Source organism: Corythoichthys intestinalis, chromosome 10, assembly GCF_030265065.1.
Source record: "Corythoichthys intestinalis isolate RoL2023-P3 chromosome 10, ASM3026506v1, whole genome shotgun sequence".
In the NCBI taxonomy this organism is placed as follows: Eukaryota; Metazoa; Chordata; class Actinopteri; order Syngnathiformes; family Syngnathidae; genus Corythoichthys; species Corythoichthys intestinalis.
Window position 1 is genome coordinate 54,944,177 of NC_080404.1, and position 21,964 is coordinate 54,966,140.

The window sequence follows — 21,964 nt, forward strand, 5'->3', positions numbered from 1 at the left end:
TTAGAGTGGGGCTAGCGAAAGTGACAGCGATGGTAAAAGATGCCAACTCAAACTGGACCAAATTCATTGAATGGGATTAATAAGGAAGAAAAGACCATTATCTCTTGTGGAGTCTATTGTGTATAAACAAATAAATACACAAATCATTATGTGTCATGAAATATTGCAATAGAAGTATGTTAACTATCGTATATTTCATTCTTGTACTCTTGTTCCATTTGAATCGCATGAAATAGTTTTATCTGTCATTGACTCATCAAACTCGTTGGGTGGGCGTAAACTAGGCAGGGTTTGTTTTGAGCGAGTCAAGCGAGGGCTCACTCCTTCCCACAATGGCAGCGATTGCTGAGGTTCTGCATGAGCTTTCTCAGGATTTAATAACACGTTAGACTTGGCAAGAAATTCGGGCCCTGAGCACGTGGCTTATAAAACACGGCGATTTTTTGCGAGAGAGCTCATGCAGAACCTCAGCAATTGCTGCCATGTTGGGAAGGAAGGAGAACTAGCTTGACTCCAGAGCCATGGAGCTTGACCTGCTCAACTCAAACCCCACCGAGTTCACGTCTGCTCACAGACTTCATAATGATATTGACCGGACACGGGGCCTGCGTTGTTGGCGTGGCCATCAAAGCTGACCGAGTGGAATTTTTTTGAAAATTCTTGTGAATAAATGCTTAAATCCCTGAATTATTTATATTTATGGACGCAAAACAGTCTCAATTCTTGCCTAAAAGCAAATGAAAAGCTGTGCATCTAGCATTTATTTTACGTAAATATGTCGAAGTACAATGCTAGTCTGTCAGTAAATGTAGCTAGTGGCCGCCTGATGTAAATAGAGCTTTTCTGGTGAAAATTCTTGTGAATAAATGCTTAAATCCCTGAATTATTTATAGATATGGACGTAAAGCGATCTATATTCTTGGTTAAAAGCAAAAAACGTGCAGTTAGTATTTATTTTAAGTAAATAATTGGAAGTACATTGCTAGTCTGTTAGTGAATGTAGCTAGCGGCCGCCTGGTGTAAACAGCGCTTTTCCGGTGGAAATTCTTGTGAATAAATGCTTAAATAACTGAATTCTTTATAGATACGGACGTCAAACAGTCTCGATTCTTGGTTATAAGCAAAAAAAAAACAAACCAAAAAAAAACGTGCAGTTAGTATGCTATGTAAATATTGTGAACTATGACGCTAATGCAGTAGCAGCTACTTTCTCCCATTGTTTTTTGTCACCATGTTTCAAAATGCATGCATGGTATGAAAAACATAATTACCTTGAATCCTCAAACAAATCACTCCTTAGACAATCCTTCCTGCTTGTGTGCGGTACAGCTTTCGTGCTTTTTCAACAGAAATCTGGCGTTAGATCGCTGCGTGCGTGTTTGAATAGCTCCTGCGAGTGACTACAAATATTCTAAAAGGTTTTTCTTTTGAGATTGATTCCTATTCAATACATGAGTTTATATTGTTCATGTAGTTTATCTAGAAATTCATTTTCACATATTTTGTTGGTGCTGTGCTTTGGAATTTTTCATGAAAAAAGTGCTGTGGCTCAAAAACATTGGTTGGCTTTTTTTAATGTATGATTGATTTTATTTGTATTATTAATCATGTAAGTAAAGCAATAATTATATTGTTTGGGTAGTGGTGGGGGGGCGGGGTCAGGGGTTAAAATAACCCAACATGGTGTTTACTCTTACTCAATAAATCGAGCATGTACAGTTAATTCCTTATTTTAGCTTTAAAAAAGAAAAAAAAATAGCTTTTTGCATTTTTTTGTACAAAAAAAACTATGTATAATAACACATTTTTCTCTCAAAAAAATGACCAAATAAGTTGCTAAAAACAAAACACCGACCATGTATACTACGTTTCATAAATGATGTATAGGGGAAAAAAACATTAAAAAAAAGACATTTTATGCTAATAATGTACAGTATAGTGACTTTTTATTGTTTACATTCCATCCATTTGCTTTTCTGGTGTTTGTTTTGCATTTTCACACGGATGACGCATTTTTATTACAAGAATAAAGTCATACATTGTAATATCTCGCAAAAATTTTCTCATAAAAGTTGCGTACTAGTACGAGAAAAAAGTAATATTACGAGATTGAAATAGTTGTGTTACATAACGTAATATGCTAGTTGTAGCTAAATTAGCCGCTACGTACTTTACGTCGTCGTAAAACAACTTATCTCGTAATACTACGTTTTTTTTCTCGTACTAATTCTACGACCGTAACTCTTGGAATGTTAAGACTTATTTTCTGATGTAGTATTAGCACGAGAAAAATTGTCATCTCGTAATATTAGAACGCGTGACTTTATTCCTGCAATATGATGACTATTTCTCCTAGTCCTATTTTTGTACTTTGGGGCTAATCGCACCTGTAATGTCCTCCTTGTGTAACGGCTTCCAACATTTCAGGACGTAACATTTGAACGATCTTGACGACTTTTGTCAACTCGTTCGAACGGATCGGGCGTCTATGGCCATCTGTGCCACGGACGCGTAATCGCTTTCCCGACACAGTCGACGCGCCACCTACAGGTGGGGAAAAAAAAAAAAGTCAAGTCATGGTGAGGGGCGGGACTAGTGTGTGCATGTGTGTGTGTGTGCGCGTGCCATTTCCATGGCAACCATATTGCTGTGCGGCCAAAAGTCAACATCCTCTAGGTGAGTTGAGATCTGAAAGTGGGCGGGACCGGCGGGCGAACTGGCTTGTTAGCTAAGAGCCTCCTGATTAGCTGTGAGGAAATGCTCCGCCCTCTTGTGCGCCTCCAACGCTTTGATGGTGTAAACGTCTTGCGGGAGTTCCGACTTCCGGCGGCTCGCTTTGGCATCTGCCAAAGAGTCCTTGGATACCTGAAGCATAATTCATTGATTACCGTATTTTCTGGACTACAAATTGCCACTTTTTTTCCCCTTTACTTTGTTGAGCCTGTGACGTATATTCAGGTGCAACTGAAAAAAGAATAATGAACCCCCACTCCAGTTTGCATAACTAAAAAAACTGCAACAAACAGAACAAAAACCACAAAAAATCTGCAAAAAAGTCGAAAAACGGAATAAAACGTTTTAAAAATGTAAAAAAACATAAAATGCCCCCCCAAAAAACACAAACATAAAAAAACCCTGCAAAAACCAGAAAAAAATCTCACAGTCAAAAAACCATGGAAAAGGTTAAAAAAAAATCAAAAAACCTGAAAAAACACAAAATCCAGGAAAATAGAACGAGAAAAAAATCTCAGTCAAAAAACCATGGAAAAGGTTAAAAAAAATCAAACAACCTGAAAAAACACAAAATCCAGGAAAAAAGAACGAGAAAAAAACCTGAAAACCGCAACAAAAAACACAAAAAATCAGCAAAAAAGTCGGAAAAAAATACTTTAAAAAATGTGAAAAAACATGAAATCCAGAAAACATAAAGCTAAAATAAAATCGCATAACTGTATAAAGCTACAACAACAAAAACGGAAAAATCCCCCCCTCAAATCCAGAATAATACAACTTGAAAAAATCTGCAAAAAAAGTTTTAAAACCCTGGAGATGGGGGGAAAAAACTTATAGGGAAAAAAAAAAACAAAAACAAATTCAGAATATAAAAATAGAAAAAAAATTGCATAACTGTAAAAAAATTGTGACCAAAAAAAACATGAAAACTGCAAAAAATGTTAAAAAAAAAAAAAAAAAACACAGTAAAAAAGGTAGAAAAAATACTTTAAAAATGTGAAAAAACATGAAAAGGTTCAAAAAAAATTTCAAAAAACCTGAAAAAACACAAAATCCAGAAAAATACAACTAGAAGAAACCCTGAAAACCGCAACGAAAAAACAAAAAAACTAAAGCAGAAAGCATAACTGTATAAAACTGTAACAACCAAAAAAGAAACCCCTCCCCCGCAAAATCGAAAGATACAACTAAAAAAAAAAAAAACTTTGAAAACCAGCAACCCCCCACCAAAAAAACAGCATAAAAATACGAAAAATGAGCAAAAAAAACAAAGTTGAAAAACCCTGGAAAATGAAAAAAAAAACAAAATTGAAAACAAAAAGTGAAAAAACACACCCAGAATATAAAACTAGAACAAAATTGCATAACTGTGGAAAAACTGCGGCAAAAAAAAAAAAACGACAAAAACCACCAAAAAAAATCCAAAAAAAAGTTGAAAAACAATGAAATGGAAAAAAAAACGTGGAAAAAAACCCTCAAATCCAGGATGTAAAACTAGAAAAAAAATTCGATAACTGTGAGAAACTGCAACAAAAAAAACACAAAAACAACATACAGTAAAACCCCGCCAATAATTGATTGCTAATTACCATCAGCGCTTGGCTGGCCACCGCCTTCTTCAACAACTGAATGTCCTCTAGCGTGGGAACGTCAGCGTCCGCGGCAGGCATGCTGCACAACTACACGACACACACAAGATGAAAAAAAAGCAAGAGATTTGAAAGTTTGAAGCGAATAAACGTTCATTTATTCACCGAAGGCCCTCCAGCAACAAATAGATTGGACATATAGCGCCATAAATGGCAGTCAATGAGCTCCTTTTACGGTATTTATTAGTAACTAGCTGTTCATTCTGGACCACACCATTCATTTTGAATCCCTTCATGTTGATTTTGTGATCTGAAATTCCATCTAAATTATTAAAAAGTGAACCACTTCTAAGGTTTCTAACGCTGTGTAAACTAAATTCAGGCCTCTTCTCTAAAGAAAACAACTACGAGAGACAACACACGGCAAGACGTCCAAAGAACAAGAAAAAGGGACTGACCGCTTCCTGGCCGCCGAATCCGGGTCGCGGGGGGAGGAGCTCATCACTCTAATGAGAAAGAAAACACACCTAATGACTCTAAAGTCAAACAAAGTCAGGAATCTTCTGGAACTACCTGAGGAATTTTTTCCAGCCTGGAATGTATACTCAGGTGCAACTGAATAAAAATAATGAACCACCCCAGTTTGCATAACTGTGAAAAACTGCAACAAAACAACAACAAAAACCACAAAAAAACAGCATAAAAAGTCGAAAAACTGGAGTAATAGTTTTTTTTTTAAAAATGTGAAAATAAATGAAATGCCTCCCCCCAAAATAAAAAAAACCCAGCCAAAACCACAAAAAATCTTCCAAAAAGTCGAAAAACCCTGAAAAAGGTTAAAAAAAAAAAAAAAAAAAAACTGAAAAAACACAAAATCCAGAAAAACACAACTAGAAAAAAAACTGAAAAAATGCAACGAAAATGACAAAAAATCCACACAAAGATGTCAAAAACTGTCATAAAAGGTAGGGAAAAAAATACCTTAGAAAATGGGAAAAAACATGAAATCTAGAAAAATCAAGCTAGAATAAAATTGCATAACTGTATATAACTGCAACAACAAAAACTGAAACCCCCCCCAGCAAAATCCAGAATAATAAAACTAAAAAAAATCTGCAAAAAAGTTGAAAAACCTTAGAGATGGCAACAAAAAAAAAAAAAACACAAATCCAGAATACGAATATAGTAAAAAAAAAAGTGACCAAAAAAAAAAAAAAAACACAGGAAAAAAAACAACAAAAACCATGAAAAATCTGCAAAAAAATAAAGGTAAAAAACAGTAATAAAAGGTAGAAAATAAATACTTTAAAAAATGTGAAAAAACATGAAGTCCAGAAAAATAAAGCTAGAATCAAACTGCACACCTGAGGATTTTGTCTGGCCAGTTCTTCCAGTTTGTTCCAGATTTCTTCCCGCTCCTTTATCCGGTGTTTTTCTCTACAGAAATCGCAAATCAATGGCGTTTTGGCCAACAGTGAAGCGGCTTCTCACCTGTGTTTGTCACTCTTGTACTGTTGGGTGCAGTCGTCAAAAAGTTTCTGGTTCATCTCCATGAAGAGTTTGAGAGCATTGTAGATAAGCCCATGGATGGTCCTGACACCACAACAAAGACAGTCAGTTAGATTTTTACCAGATTCCGATCTTCTGCGATGGCAGCCAGGGGCAGACTGAGGGGGACAGGGAGTGGCCCGGGAGTCATTGAAAGACCGGACCACTACATGGATGTTGTTGGAAGCCATCCAGCCGGCAACACTAGTACCTTTATTTGTATCTTGATGGGAAAAAAAACATTTGTTTTGGACAATAATCATATAGTAAACAATAATCTGAGCCCTTAATTAGTTTACCATAAATTCATTAAAATAGTGTAGTTATTTTTATGCAAACAGCTCATTGATACAAAACTATAGCATGAGTATACCTTTAGAGAACCGTAACCTGATCAAACTACTCGTGTCAGGACTTTAATTTCCAATTTTTAAAATATTGGTAGAGTAAAAATGCATAATCTTGAGTGTGTGAGTAGTCAGAGAGGTCCACTACTAATGTTAACCAACCTTGGTCAGAACTTATTCAGAACTGTGGATTTACAGTACTACAAAAATGAGAACTGGAACCTCAACAAAGTATGAATTTAGGACTTTTAATTCAAATTGTCCTAATTGTAGTACAATAAAAATGCATAGTTTTGAGTATGTGAGAAGTCAGAGAGGTCCACAATAAATATTCACCGTCCTTGTCCAGAACCTATTCAGAATTGTGGATCTACAGTACCAAAAAAATGAAAACTGTAATCAGATCTAAGTCCATATGTAGGAGTTTTAATTCAAATTTTCTACATATTGATAGAGTAAAAATGCATAGTTTTGAGTGTGGGAGTAGTCAGAGAGGGCCACGATTAATATTCACCATACTTGTCCAGAACCTATTCAGATTTGTGGCTTTACAGTGCCACAAAAATGAGAACTGTAACCAGATCAAAGTCCACATGTAGGACTTTCAAATTTTCTAAATACTGGTACAGTAAAAATGCATAGTTTTGAGTGTGTAAGTAGTCAGAAAGGGTCCTCTACAAATATTCACATCCTTGTCCAGAATTTATACAGAACTGTTGATTTACAGTACCACAAGAATGAGAACTGTAATCGAAACAAAGTAGGCATGTAGGACTCATAGTTTTGAGTATGTGAGTAGTCAGAGAGGCCCACAATTAACAATTACCATACTTGTCCAGAACTTATTCATAATTGTTGATTTATAGTACCACAAAAATAAGAACTGTCACCAGATCAAAGGACTTTTAATTCAAATTTTCTTAATTCTTGTACATTAAAAAAGCATAGTTTTCAGTATGTGAGTAGTCAGAGAGGTCCACAATCAATATTCATCATCCTTGTCCAGAACCTATTCAGAATTTTGGATTTACAGTACCACAAAAAAGAGAACTGTAATGAGATCAAACTCCACATGTAGGAGTTTTAATTCAAATTTTCTACATATTGTTGCAGTAAAAATGCATAGTTTTGAGTGTGTGACTATTCAGAGAGGTCCACTAACAATATGCCCCAACCTTGGCTAAAAGTTATTCATAACTGCGCATTTATAGTACCACAAACACGAGAACTGGAACCCAAACAAAGTATGCATGTAGGACTTTTAATTCCAATTTTCTTAATTTTGGTAAAGTAAAAATGCATAGTTTTGAGTATGTGAGTAGTCAGAAAGGTCCACAATTAACATTCACCATCCTTATTCAGAACCTATTCAGAATTGTAGATTTACAGTACCACAAAAATGAGAAATGTAACCAAATTAAAGTCCATATATAGGATTTTTAATTCAAAATTTCTAAATATTGGTACAGTAAAAATGCATAGTTTTGAGTGTGTGAGTAGCCAGAGAGGTCACCTACTAATATTCACGAACCTTGGCCGGAACTTATTCAGAACGGTGGATTTACAGTACCACAAAAATGAGAACTGTAACCTTAGCAAAGCATGCATGTAGGTCCTACATTGTAAGACTTCTAATTCAAATTTCCTCAATATTTGTACAGTAAAAATGCACAGTTTTACCAACATTCCCCAACCTTGGCTAAAAGTTATTCATAACTGTGGATTTACAGTACCACAAACATGAGAACTGGAACCCAAACAAAGTATGCATGTAGGACTTTTAATTCAAATTTTCTTAATTTTGGTAAAGTAAAAATGCATAGTTTTCAGTATGTGAGTAGTCAGAGAGGTCCACAATTAACATTCACCATCCTTATTTAGAACCTATTCAGAATTGTAGATTATGGATTTACAGTACCACAAAAATGAGAACTGTAACCTAAGCACAGTCCTACATGCCGCATGCAGTCCTACATTGTAGGACTTCTAATTCAAATTTTCTCAATATTTGTACAGTAAAAATGCAGTTTTGAGTGTGAATGTAGTCAGAGATGTCAACTACTAATATTCACCAACCTTGGCCAGAATTTATTCAAAATTGTGGATTTTCAGTAACACAAAAATGAGAACATCTACCTACTATCTACTAAATCGACCCGTTCCTCAAGGGAATCAAGTAATATCATATTGACTTGACAGCGGACGTAACACACATGTAGATGGAGCGTTTTAAAGATCAGGTGACTATTTCATTTTTAAATGATGGCAATGGTGGCGTTATATATTTTAGAGTGTTGAGAGTGTTTTTAGGAGTTTGGAACATTGCGAGCCCATTGAAGTCAACTACCTTGCCGCTCGGCCGCTATGCATTTACCCTAATGCTTATATTACGCGGGTGCGCTAATTTTGGGGTCCGCTCATTTGACCACGGGCCCACCGGGAAAATTTTCCCTGTAAACCAGTCCGCCCTTGATGGCAGGTAACATTTTTTTGGGCCTTACTTGTTCCAGTGGCTCTTGGAGTTCTTGTAGAGAGCGGGAAACATGAGGGGAAGGATGCTAGCTGCGTTGTCGCTGATCAAACTCATGATGTACTCATTGTTCCAGTAGTAGAGAGCGCGCTCGGCCACCTGAGCGAGTGCACGGGCAAGTGAGCGGTCATGCGCCTTGACAAAGCGCTACGTCTCCTTACCTGGAAGTGAGTGCTGGACACGCACTTGGCCAACTGCCGGAAGAGCGGCTGGTGGACTTTGACGAACTCGGCCGGCTCGATGACGTCCAGGATCTCCTCCAGCTCGTTGAGGAACATCACCTCCTTGGGACTGTGGGTCTTGGGCCAGAACTTCAGCAGGCCCACGATCACCTCGAGTGGCAAAAGAAAGCGTTGACAGGCATTTTTATTCACTTCTCGGGTGATTATCTTTCGACATATGCTAGCCAGCTATCGGGTGATGCAGTATATACAGTGGGGCAAGTAAGTATTTATTCAACCACTAATTGTGCAAGTTCTCCCACTTGAAAATATTAGAGAGGCCTGTAATTGTCAACATGGGTAAACCTCAACCATGAGCGACAGAATGTGGGAAAAAAAACAAAAAATCACATTGTTTGATTTTTAAAGAATTTATTTGCAAATCATAGTGGAAAATAAGTATTTGGTCAATACCAAATGTTCATCTCAATACTTTGTTATGTACCCTTTGTTGGCAATAACGGAGGGCAAACGTTTTCTGTAACTCTTCACAAGCTTTTCATACACTGTTGCTAGTATTTTGGCCCATTCTCCCATGCAGATCTCTAGAGCAGTGATGTTTTGGGGCTGTCGTTGGGCAACACGGACTTTCAACTCCCTCCTCACCCCATGGCGTCAAAATGGTAACAAGAACGGTGAGCAAAAATCCCAGAACCACACGGGGGGAACTAGTGAATGAGTTACAGAGAGCTGGGACCACAGTAACAAATGCTACTATCAGTAACACAATGCGCCGCCAGGGACTCAAATCCTGCACTGCCAGACGTGTCCCCCTGCTGAAGCCCTGGCTGTGTGTTTGGGATCATTGTGATGCCACGTCTCATCTTCAATGCCCTTGCTGATGGAAGGAGATTTTCAAAATCTCTCGATACATGGCCCCATTCATTCTTTCCTTTACACAGATCAGTCGTCCTGGTCCCTTTGCAGAAAAACAGCCCCAAAGCATGATGTTTCCACCCCCATGCTTCACAGTGGGTGTGGTGTTCTTCGGATGCAATTCAGTATTCTTTCTCCTCCGAACACAAGAACCTGTGTTTCTACCAAATAGTTCTATTTTGGTTTTATCTGACCATAACACATTCTCCCAGTCCTCTTCTGGATCATCCAAATGCTCTCTAGCGAACTGCAGACGGGCCTGGACGTGTACTTTCTTCAGCAGGGGGACATGTCTGGCAGTGCAGGATTTGAGTCTCTGACGGCGCATTGTGTTACTGAAAGTAGCATTTGTTACTGTGGTCCCAGCTCTCTGTAACTCATTCACTAGTTCCCCCTGTGTGGTTCTGGGATTTTTGCTCACCGTTCTTGTTATCATTTTGACGCCACGGGGTGAGGAGGGAGTTGAAAGTCAGTGTTGCCCAACGACAGCCCCAAAACATCACTGCTCTTTTGGACTCTGTTATTGCCAACAAAGGGTACATAACAAAGTATTGAGATGAACTTTTGCTATTGACCAAATACTTATTTTCCACTATGATTGGCAAATAAATTCTTTAAAAATCAATGTGATTTTCAGTTTTTTTCCCCCACATTCTGTCGCTCATGGTTGAGGTTTACCCATGTTGACAATTACAGGCCTCTCCAATATTTTCAAGTGGGAAAACTAAATACTTATTTGCCCTACTGTAGCTAATAGGGGTGAGCTAGTATGTCACAAAGGTATTTGAAGCCCAAAAGGTTATCGATATGCTCCTGCCAAGAATTGATATATTGTTAAATCAGTCTTGGCCTTTAAAGCCTCTATGTAACGCCTCGCCGAGGTTACCGGGGTGACGAAGCAGAGCGTGCTTACCGGTTCTGTCAGACTGCTATCCTTCTCCAGGAACTGGACCACGCAGTACGCTAGCTGCAAAGCAACACACAGTTGACCTTTTCATGCGTGTTTGTACAAAATGTGGAAACAGTGATTGATAAGCAAAATTAAGGGTAGCGCTTATCTTACTTGAGTACAATTTTTTTGCTATTGTGATTTTGCATTTTTGAGCACTGACCTGTGGGTGATATACACTGAGGGACTTGACTTTATGAAGCGGCAGAAGAACTCGGATCAGGAACATTTTGTGTTCTTCTTTGAGCGGAAGAGCGAAGCCATTGATTATACTGGAAACAAAAAAAAAACATACACACACACTATGGTTGTCACAAGGATAAACACAGAATTGTTGCATCTGGAAACAATAATCAATTGCAAAAGTATTAATACTTATTTGAACGCTTAAAATTTGTTGTCATCGGGGAAATATCATTTCCTGTTTGACTGTTTGTATCACTTTGATACACTTAATATTATCAATTAAGGAATAGTATATTTTATCATAATTACTGTTTGAATTACTGTAACACACCCAATATAAACTAAATAGCATTTATATCATAGTTTAAGAAAACACAAGCAGAATATATTTGATATTATGAACAGTTGGACTAGGCGCCTAGACAACAACAGATAAGGGCAGAACAGATACAGGACGCCTTCTGACCATGGAAGCCCAACGCGTGCGTCATGCAGCTGAGCTGACTGAGCAAGATTGACGCCGACAACCATGTGATAGGCAAGACATCTACAAGCCCACATCTGCACCTCCAAATCCCGCAATCAGCTCTTCGGACAGTCCAGAACAAATGGCGGGACATCTTGTCTTGCCACAATGAGCATCTGATACGGAGGAACCCGCGACTAAGCACTCACGTGGCGCTGACGATGGCGAAATCCTTAACTCTCGTTGCCCTGACAACAGCAACGCCTGAATTCTCCTATCCAATATGTCCTGACAATAATTAAAAACAACGCCTAAACACACCCTTCTTCCGGACCACAGCCTGACACACCAAAGCCTTTAAAAGACTGAATGTTTAACTAATAGTTGTCATTTTTCTTGGGATTCTTTTGTTGACTTGTGAAAAAGTGACCCTGGATCCAGTTTGCCTCCTCGTCTGGGTCTCTCTGTGCTGTATGAAAGCTGCCAACTTGGAATAAATTGTCAACTTGTGTTTCAAAGCCTTTTCACAGCTTTCGAAATGTAGTCAGTACAAGGGGTTAAGACTAAGGTGAACGCGTGGAGTTTGGGTCTGGGTCGTTGGGATTGCGCTAGCCCGGTTCCGACAGTTCGACTGGAGTGGTTCTGGCAATCTGGCTAAAAGGTCAGATTCCTTCAGAGGTCAAATGCCGACAACTTGAAAACAAATGGACGTTGGTCTTCTCGCTTAGTCGCTTACCTTCCGAGGATCTCCAACAGCTCCGCGATTCCGTTGTGATGTTCCGTCTCGTAGATGAACCTGAGCCAGCAAACCGTTGTGTCACATGCCTTCCAGCGGGGGGCGCCGCCAAGCCCTTGAAGCCTACCTGTAGAAGATGTTGTTGATCTGCCGCCGGATGTATGCGCGCAGTCCCAGGAACTTTCCGTAGATCCTGTGCAGGATGGTCTTCAGGAAGTCTCTTTCTCGAGGATCCTCGCTGTCCAGCAGCTCCAGAAGCTTTAAAAAATCGAAAGGACATTCTGAACACAGGAGAAACGACCCGGTTCGAGTCTGACGTCTTACCGACAAGACGAAGGTTTGGTCCATGTATTTTTTGGCCACGTTGGCTTGGAAGTCCGGAGACTCCAGGAAGCGCAGGAAGAACTCGTAAACAAGCTGAGGGACGATCAGACGGTGAGCCGGATAAGAGACATAGACGGGGAGAGGCGGAGAGCTCACCTGCAGGTGAGGCCAGGCGGCCTCCAGCGTGGGTTCGTCTTCCTCGGGGTCGAACTCTGCTCCGGTGGGATTGGAGGAAGGGGGTAGTGTCCGGAATAAGTTGACGGAAAACTGGAAAAAAATGGGAGAAGGCGATCCGGCAAAGCAAATGTTAGCTACGCAACAAATTCAAAAAGTGTGAAATTTGCCCTGAAAGTTTTGTTAAACTATTGTGTTCACTCTGAGTTTTAGTCCCTCAAAAAAAAAGAAATTGTGTTAATCCATTGACTTCATAATGTATTGACATGACACTGTGTCACGCCTTCCCAAAGGGAGCAGTCCCACACTCCGCTTCATTTATTAGCAGTCGGTCACATGCAGCGATCTAACGCCGGATTTAGGTTGAAAAAGTACGAAAGCTGTACCTCATACAAACAGAAAGGATTGTCTCAGGAGTGATTTGTTCGACATATTTACGTAAAATAAATGCTAACTGCACGTTTTTTTGCTTTCGACCAAGAATCTAGACTGTTTTATATCCATATCTATAGAGAATTCAGGGATTTCAGCATTTATTCACAACAATTTTCAACAGAAAAAGCTCTGTGTTTACATATGGCGACCGCTAATTTGCTTTCTGATGAGCATCATAGTTCGCAATATTAAAATAAATGCTAACTGCACTTTTTTTTTTTTTTGCTTTTAACCAAGAATCAGGACTGTTTTACATCCATATCTATAAAGAATTCAGGTATTTAAGCATTTTTTTCACAAGAATTTTCAACGGAAAAAGCTCTTTGTTTACATATGGCGGCCGCTAATTTGCTTACAAACTAGCATTATAGTTAGCAATATTTACGTAAAACAAATGCTAACTGCTTTTAACCAAGAATCGAGACGTCCATATCTATAAAGAATTCAGGGATTTAAACATTTATTCACAAGAATTTTCAATGGAAAAAGCTCTTTGTTTACATATGGCGGCCACTAATTTGCTTACTGACTAGCATCATTGTTAGCAATATTTACGTAAAACAAATGCTAACTGCTTTCAACCAAGAATTGAGACGTCCATATCTATAAAGAATTCAGGGATTTAAGCATTTATTCACAAGGATTTTCAACGGAAAAAGCTCTTTGTTTACATATGGCGGCCTCTAATTTGCTTACTGACTAGTATCATAGATAGCAATATTTACGTAAATTAAATGCTAACTGCCTGGTTTTTGGCTTTTAACCAAGAATCGAGACTGTTTTACGTCCATAGCTATAAAGAATTCAAGGATTTAAGCATTTATTTACAAGAATTTTCTATGGAAAAACGCTCGTTTACATATGGCTGCCGCCATTTGCTTACTGACTAGCATCTTAGTTAGCAATATTTACGTAAACTAAATGTTGACTGCACGTTTTTTTACTTTTAACAATAATCTAGACTGTTTTACATCCATACCTATAAAGAATTCAGGGATTTAAGCACTTAATCACAAGAATTTTCAACAAGACAAAGCTCTTTGTTTACATATGGCGGCCGCTAATTAGCTTACTGACTAGCATCATAGTTCGCAATATTTACGTAAAATAAATGCTAACGACACAGTGTTTTTTTTTGCTTTTAACCAAGAATTGAGAATGTTTTACGTCCATATCTATAAAGAATTCAGGGATTTAAGCATTTATTCACAAGGATTTTCAACGGAAAAAGCTCTTTGTTTACACATGGCGGTCTCTAATTTGCTTACTGACTAGCATCATAGTTAGCAAAATTTATGTAAAATAAATGCTAACTGCCTGGTTTTTTTGCTTTTAACCAAGAATCGAGACTGTTTTACTTCCATAGCTATAAAGAATTCAAGGATTTAAGCATTTATTTACAAGAATTTTCAATGGAAAAACGTTCTTTGTTTAAATATGGCTGCCGCCATTTGATTACTGACTAGCATCTTAGTTAGCAATATTTACGTAAACTAAATGCTGACTGCACGTTTTTTTACTTTTAACAATAATCTAGATCGTTTTACTTCCATATCTATAAAGAATTCAGGGATTTGACCACTTATTCACAAGAATTTTCAACAAGACAAAGCTTTTTGTTTACATATGGCGGCCACTAATTAGCTTACTGACTAGCATCATAGTTCACAATATTTATGTAAAATAACTGCTAACGACACAGTGTTTTTTTTGCTTTTAACCAAGAATCAAGACTGTTTTACATCCATATCTATAAAAAATTCAGGGATTTAAGCATTTATTCAAAAGAATTTTCAACGGAAAAAGCTCTTTGTTTACATATGGCGGCTTCTAATTTGCTTACTGACTAGCATCATAGTTAGCAAAATTTACGTAAAATAAATGCTAACTGCCTGTTTTTTTGCTTTTAACCAAGAATCGAGACTCTTTTACGTCCATAGCTATGAAAAATTCAGGGATTTAAGCATTTATTCACAAGAATTTCCAATGGAAAAGCTCTTTGTTTACATATGGCGGCCACTAATTTGCTTACTGACTAGCATCATAGGTAGCAATATTTACGTAAAATAAATGCTAACTGCCTGGTTTTTTGCTTTTAACCAAGAATCGAGAGTGTTTTAAGTCCATATCTATAAAGAATTCAGGGATTTTAGCACTTATTCACAAGAATTTTCAACAAGACAAAGCTCTTTGTTTACATATGGCAGCCGCTAATTAGCTTACTCACTAGCATCATAGTTCGCAATATTTACGGAAAATAAATGCTAACGACACAGTCTTTTTTTTGCTTTTAACGAAGAATTGAGAATGTTTTACGCCCTTATCTATAAATATTTCAGGTTTTTAAGCATGTATTCACAAGAATTTTCAACAGAAAAAGCTCTTTGTCTGTGTTTCCACTGGGTCAGCTTTGACGCACATAGGCCCGCTATGAATCAGCCCCTTGCCCCGTCAATACATCATGAAGTCTATGGTTAATCCACGGAGTTAAATCTAAACAGTACAGCCATCCCTTGCAAAAGTGGGCGGGGCCTTTCACCCACCATGCCGACAGCCTCGGGGTAAACGGCCTCGGTGAGCGCGTCGGCGTTGTGCGTGATATAGTCCACCATCTCGTGGAGTCCGGCTCTCTTCACCTCTTTGAACTTGAGGTCGCTGAGCGGGTCGCTGACAAAGTCGAAAAGAACGCAGCACTGCCGGAGCTTCTGCACAAAAAGCTCCTCGCGATCCTCCACCGCCGCGTCTGGAGACGAGACGCGCGACGGCGTGAGGCCGCGCCCGCCCGGGCGAGAGTGAGGAGCTTACCTTTGAGGGCAGGGAGTTTACTGAGCTCTCGGTTGCCGCTGATGCTGAAGCGAGAGGAGCTGTGACGCCGTTCCTTCTTCACCACTTGAGGACCGCCGCAGTATTTGATCTTGTGCAACTGAGTGGGCGGCGGCGCGCTTCCCTGACTGCTTGGACGCTTGTTGACGTTCTGCACGCATGCACACCACGTGTTAAAAAGCCACGCCCGCTGTATTGTCATTCACTTGAAGTGGGAGGGTGGCTTTCGTTCATTCACTGCCATCACTCCCACTTCAAACGGATTGGACATCTACTTGTCGGGGATCGTTGAGGGGGAATGAAAGGAATAGTATCTTTTCTTGTATTTACTGTTTGTATTACTCTAACACACCCAATGTCAAATAATTAGCACTTATACCATAGTTTAAGGAAAACAAGCAGAATATAGGACATAAGAGATACATGACGCCTTCTTATCAAGGAAGCCCAACGTGTGCGTCATTCAACTGACTTAGCAAGATTGACGCTGACGAGGCAAGACATCTACAAGCCCACGTCTGCACCACCAACTCTCGCAATCAGTTCTTCCGGACAGTACAGAACAGATGGCGGGACAGCTTGTCTTGACAAGGAACATCCGATAAGGAGGAACTCTCAGCACTCATGTTGCGCTGAGGTGACAAAATCCACAACCCTCATTGCCCTGACAACAGTAACTCCTGAATCCTCATGTCCTATCCACAAACAGACAATAATCCTAAACAACGCCCAAACACACCCTTCTTTTGTCCACAGCCCGCACCGCGAGAGCCTTCTAAAAGACAATGTTTAACTAATCGTTGCCATCTTTCTCAGGAACCTTTTGTTGCCTTGTGATATGGTGACCTTGGAACGAGTCTGCCTCCTCGCCTGAGTTTCTGCTTTGCCTTGCCGTTTGATCGTAGTCGACCGAAATAAATCGTCAACTTGTGCTTTTAAGCCTTTTTCCAGCTTTCAAAATGGAGTCAGTACAAGGGGTTAAGACTAGGGTTGTTCCGATCATGTTTTTTTGCTCCGATCCGATCCCGATCATTTTAGTTTGAGTATCTGCCGATATTTCCCGAACCGATTGCTTTTTTTTGCTCCCAATTCAATTCCAATCATTCCTGATAATTTTTCCCGATCATATACATTTTGGCAATGCATTAAGAAAAAAATGAATATAACTCGGACGAATATATACAGTCAACATAAAGTACATAAGTACTGTATTTGTTTATTATGACAATAAATCCTCAAGATGGCATATACATTATTAACATTCTTTCTGTGAGAGGGATCCACGGATAGAAAGACTTGTGACTTTGTATATTGTGACTAAATATTGCCATCTAGTGTATTTGTTGAGCTTTCAGTAAATTATACTGTAGCAATGCCCAAATGCATGATGGGAAGTGGAACCATGACTGTGTGTAGTTCTACCAATTGATATATTTTCTCTGCGTTGGGAAATAACATGAGGTGTTAAGAAAAAAGATCAAATGCTACATTGCTTCCCCGCATTGCTTCCCATGATATTTCTAAATTCACTCTACTCATTTTACGCTGCCTTTTATCTCGCTATAGGTAAAACGACGCCATTACAGATTGAGCACGACAATGCGTGAGTGGGTCGTGCAGCGCATGCATTAATTGCGTTAAATATTTTAACGTGATACATTTTTTTAAAAAATTAATTACCGCCATTATCGGGATAAATTTGATAACCCTACCTTAAGCCTAAACTAAAGACTCTGGTTGAGTGTAACATATTATGTCTTTAACGTTAATACAATTAGAAAACGATTTAATCAAAAAAAAAAAAATATATATATATATATATATAAAAGGTATGGCCGATATTTTTTTGCCGATTCCGATACTTTGAAAATGACATGATCGGACCCGATCGATCGGACCCATCTCTAATTAAGACTAAGGTGAGCGCACAGAAATTGGTGTTTTGGGCGGGTTGTCGTGATCTCGCCGGCCCAGATTGTTGGAGCTGCGCCAGCACGGGTCCGTCGATTCAGCTGACGTGATTCCGGCAATCTGGCTAGAAAGTCAGATTCCCTTCAGCTCCCAACAGAAGGATGAAAATAGCTTGCTTTCTGGATACTCGTTGTGAAATCATCGTTATCGTTAGCCTTGTATCGTGAATCGGATTGTATCGTTAGCTACCCGGAGGTTTACGTGTTTCCCATATCTTGCAACCAGGCTGATCGGTACTTACCTCGCCACCGCCGTCGTCTGTGGAAACGTCTTTGTTGGCGCCGACTTTGCCACTTTTGCCGGTTTCCTGTCCACATGCAAATCAAGCATCGAAGTATTTTATTAAAAAATAATAGCCCTTAAATGGAAAATTTCTTGCTATTGTAGTGTAGAAGACTGTATTTGTTTCAATCCTAATCGACTTTCCCTTTAAATCCAGACCCAAAACACAATTAATCTAGACTGTTTATTCACATGCTTTCATTCGCTGCCAATCCTCCCACTTCAAACGGCTTGGACGTCTAGCGCCGTCAATGGCAGAGACGAATGGGTAAAAAGCACATACTTTGTCAATGAGAAAATAAAAGAATCAAGACTTGAGTCAGTGCATTCACATAAATGGGAATGTTGCCGCTACCAACATGGCCGCCTTGACGCCATTCAATCCAATTCAAGTGAGAGGCCTGGCAGCAAATGAACGAACGAATTGGACATCTATGACTGTCAATGGCAACCTATGAGTAAACGAGTATTTGATTTGGATTCAAGTTTAATGTACGAATTAGGTCTTCAGCTATCGATTATTTTGTAGTCGATTAATCGATGGACTAGTTATTTTGAATAATTGAGTAATCGGATAAGGATCTATGCACAACCAAAGAACAATTGGCTAACTTACATTGCAAAAGTCCGTTAGCTTAAATGTCATAAAACGCTAAGGTTTTTTTTTTTGTTTTCTTTTAAACAATTCTCTTAACAAATGGTACAGACACATAGTCCTACAAAAAAGGCTAAATATACCTATGAACTAAATAACGAATGCATTAAAAAAAAAACATTAGCTCAAACTAGGGGTGCACAATATCCATTTTTTGAAACCGATATCGATAACTTCCTGCTCCTCAAAGCCGATACCGATATCGATAACCGATAATAAATATATATATATATTTTTTTAAATGTATAACCATAGTTTTTGAACACCTGGAGGTTTAAAAAAAATAATAAATAGTGGTGAATTCAACATAGATTTGCCTTTGATCTCGTCAGATTTTTCATAATGACATGAACAAAACAGTGCATTTCACTTCTGCACTGCCCGACAGCCAGCTAAAAATGAATGCACTTCCATAAACCACAAGGATTGGTCTTTCCTTGCTTTTATGGGAAGACACTCGTCTTAATAATGTGAAAGTACAACAGAAAAATACACATATTCAATACTCAATATACAACAAACTGCACAATACACTTATATACACAACTAGTATATGTATAGCATAGCACACTAGCTTGAGCTACTAAAGCATTGGCTGGCTTCTATAACACAACAACTTTTTAAGTTCTGTACATACGATCCTTCACCACAGAAGTAAACATATGGTGCACATCCATATGTTATAGTAAATATAAAATACTTACATATTTTCGAGGCGGAAACGTAACAGAAAGCATTCACGATTGTCAATGCAACCGCTAGACACCGCAATGTGTATGTGAATGAGCTTGTAATGTGAACAAAACTACTGTGACAAAAAAAGATGCAATGAATTATTCTGATCAGCAGGTGGGAGCAATGCCCAGCAAATGGTCAACTGCTTTCCTATACTAGTGTGTAAAGTCACTGTAAACTGTAAAGCCAGCACAATACATATTATCGGTCCTATTAATAATGTTATTGGATTTATCGGGATGACGTCATACTTCCTATTATCGTGCACCAGTAGCTCAAACAAAAACTTGGCTTATGTTGGTCTTAACATGGAGCAGCTGGATACAGCCATGTGAAATGAGGCAGACTACAGGGCAGTGTATCCACCCAAATAAATTTAATACACAAACTTAACACTTAACAAAATTAACTATTACAACGCCACTTTAATTAAACAAATACTCGAAGCAGCAACATGTAATTTGAATCTTTTTTTCTAATCGAATACTCGAGTTAATCGATTAATCGTTGCGGCACTAGTGCGAATTACGATTTCTTTAACCCTTACAAAGGCACGCCTTGGTTGGCATTGACGGTGCTAGACGTCCAATCCATTTAAAGCGGGAGGCCTCCCAACGAATGAACGAAAGTTTAAAACAAAATGAACTCGTGTCTTTTTCTACGACAAAAGCACATTAACAGAACGTACTCATTAGTCTTATTTCCCAGAGGACCTGAAGGCAGCATAGGTTGCTGACCCCTGTTCCAGCTAAACTAAGGTTAGGTTAACTGTGGTAACATATTTCATAACATATTTCGGGAAGTCAGCATACAGCCCCATTGTAGTTATAAGCTAGCTTGTGTGTTAGCTCCCGCGTCCAGCAACGAAGCTGCGACATGATTGACGTCGTCATGGCAACAGCGTTCCGCTTGGGAGTCAGAATGACAGGGCGGGTCTGACGTCACGCTCGCAAATTGAACGAGTTAGCATCCCGCGTTTCGTTTATTTACACGACAAGCTAACGACGAACGGCTCGCGTGAACACGTTCTTGCCATTTTTCCCCATTCCTAGCGGGCGGATAGCTCGCAGCCCTTAGCTTAGCAGGCTAGCCTTGCGTCTAGCTAGTTAGGTTCGCGGCGTAGCCGCCGGAGGACGCAAAATAAGGCGTCAAAAGTCGGCCGTCGACAGGCGACGAGGCTCACCTTGTCTTTCTTGATTTTGTTGGGCATTCTGCTCGCTTGTTTTGCGGGGTCTCGAACGGGCGTTGTGATGACGTCACTGTCACGCGGTGCTTCCGGGTACGCTCGCTTCATTGGTCGCTTTAGCCTAGCAACCCGTGGAATCTTTTTTGCAATTGGCCAATAACCTAAAGCTCGCTATCACCAAAAAATAAATAAAAAATAAAAAATCTGCACTATTATGCAGCCATAAAATGACGTGGTTTAAATAAGGGCCATGTATGCGGGATGTAGAATTTCAATATTTTGTTTTCCATAAATTAACTTAAAAACAATTATTAAACCATTAGCTGCCTTTGGTGGCGAACGTCCAAAAAGCAACAAAATAATCCAGATTTTAATATATATATATATTAGGGCTGTCAAACGATTAAAATTTTTAATTGAGTTAATTACATCTTAAGAATTAATTAATCGTAATTCAAATATATAAAATATGCCATAAAATATGCCATATTTTTCTGTAAATTATTGTTGGAATGGAAAGATAAGACACAAGACGGATATATACATTCAACTTACGGTACATAAGTACTGTATTTATTCATTAAAACAATAAATCAACAAGATGGCATTAACATTATTAGCATTCTGTTAAAGCGATCCATGCATAGAAAGAATTGTAGTTCTTAAAAGATAAATGTTACAGAAATCTTATATAAAAACCCCTCTTAATGTTTTCGTTTTAATAAAATTTGGAAAATTTTCAATCAAAAAATAAACTAGTAGCCCGCCATTGTTGATGTCAATAATTACACAATGCTCATGGGTGCTTAAGCCCATAAAATCAGTTGCACCCAAGCGCCAGCAGAGGGCGACAAAACTCTAAAAAACACAAGTAACAAGTAGGCATTGCACTGTGCTCTCATTTTAATCTGTTTGAGCGGGGCATGTGTGTTAATTGCTTAAAATATTTTAACGTGATGATTTTGACAGCCCTAATATATATATATATATATATATATATATATATATATATGTATATATATATATATATATACACACACACACATTTACTTTTTTATTCAATTATTTTATTACAAAAAAATGTATAGTGTAATTTTCGGACTATAAGCCGCCACCCACAACATTTGACAAACAAAAACGGCGTTTGTTCATAGATAAGCCGCAGCTGTCCTCACTGCATTATGGCATATTTACACCA

The 21,964-nt window shown here is 38.7% G+C and overlaps 1 protein-coding gene across 1 annotated transcript; it reads right to left on the minus strand.

Moving 5' to 3' along the window:
* Nucleotides 1-1,352: 1,352 nt before the first annotated feature.
* Nucleotides 1,353-20,854, minus strand: ppp2r5d (protein phosphatase 2, regulatory subunit B', delta). The gene is made up of 17 exons (XM_057848250.1): nt 20,764-20,854; nt 18,150-18,215; nt 15,920-16,088; nt 15,658-15,857; nt 12,662-12,772; nt 12,506-12,598; nt 12,309-12,439; nt 12,182-12,241; nt 10,957-11,065; nt 10,758-10,811; nt 8,909-9,079; nt 8,719-8,846; nt 5,814-5,915; nt 5,687-5,759; nt 4,781-4,828; nt 4,323-4,412; nt 1,353-2,865 (listed from the first exon to the last, which is right to left on the minus strand). Exons 1-17 carry the CDS (start codon nt 20,788-20,790, stop codon nt 2,725-2,727), a joined length of 1,773 nt encoding a protein of 590 aa, XP_057704233.1. The 5' UTR covers nt 20,791-20,854; the 3' UTR covers nt 1,353-2,724.
* Nucleotides 20,855-21,964: the final 1,110 nt, after the last annotated feature.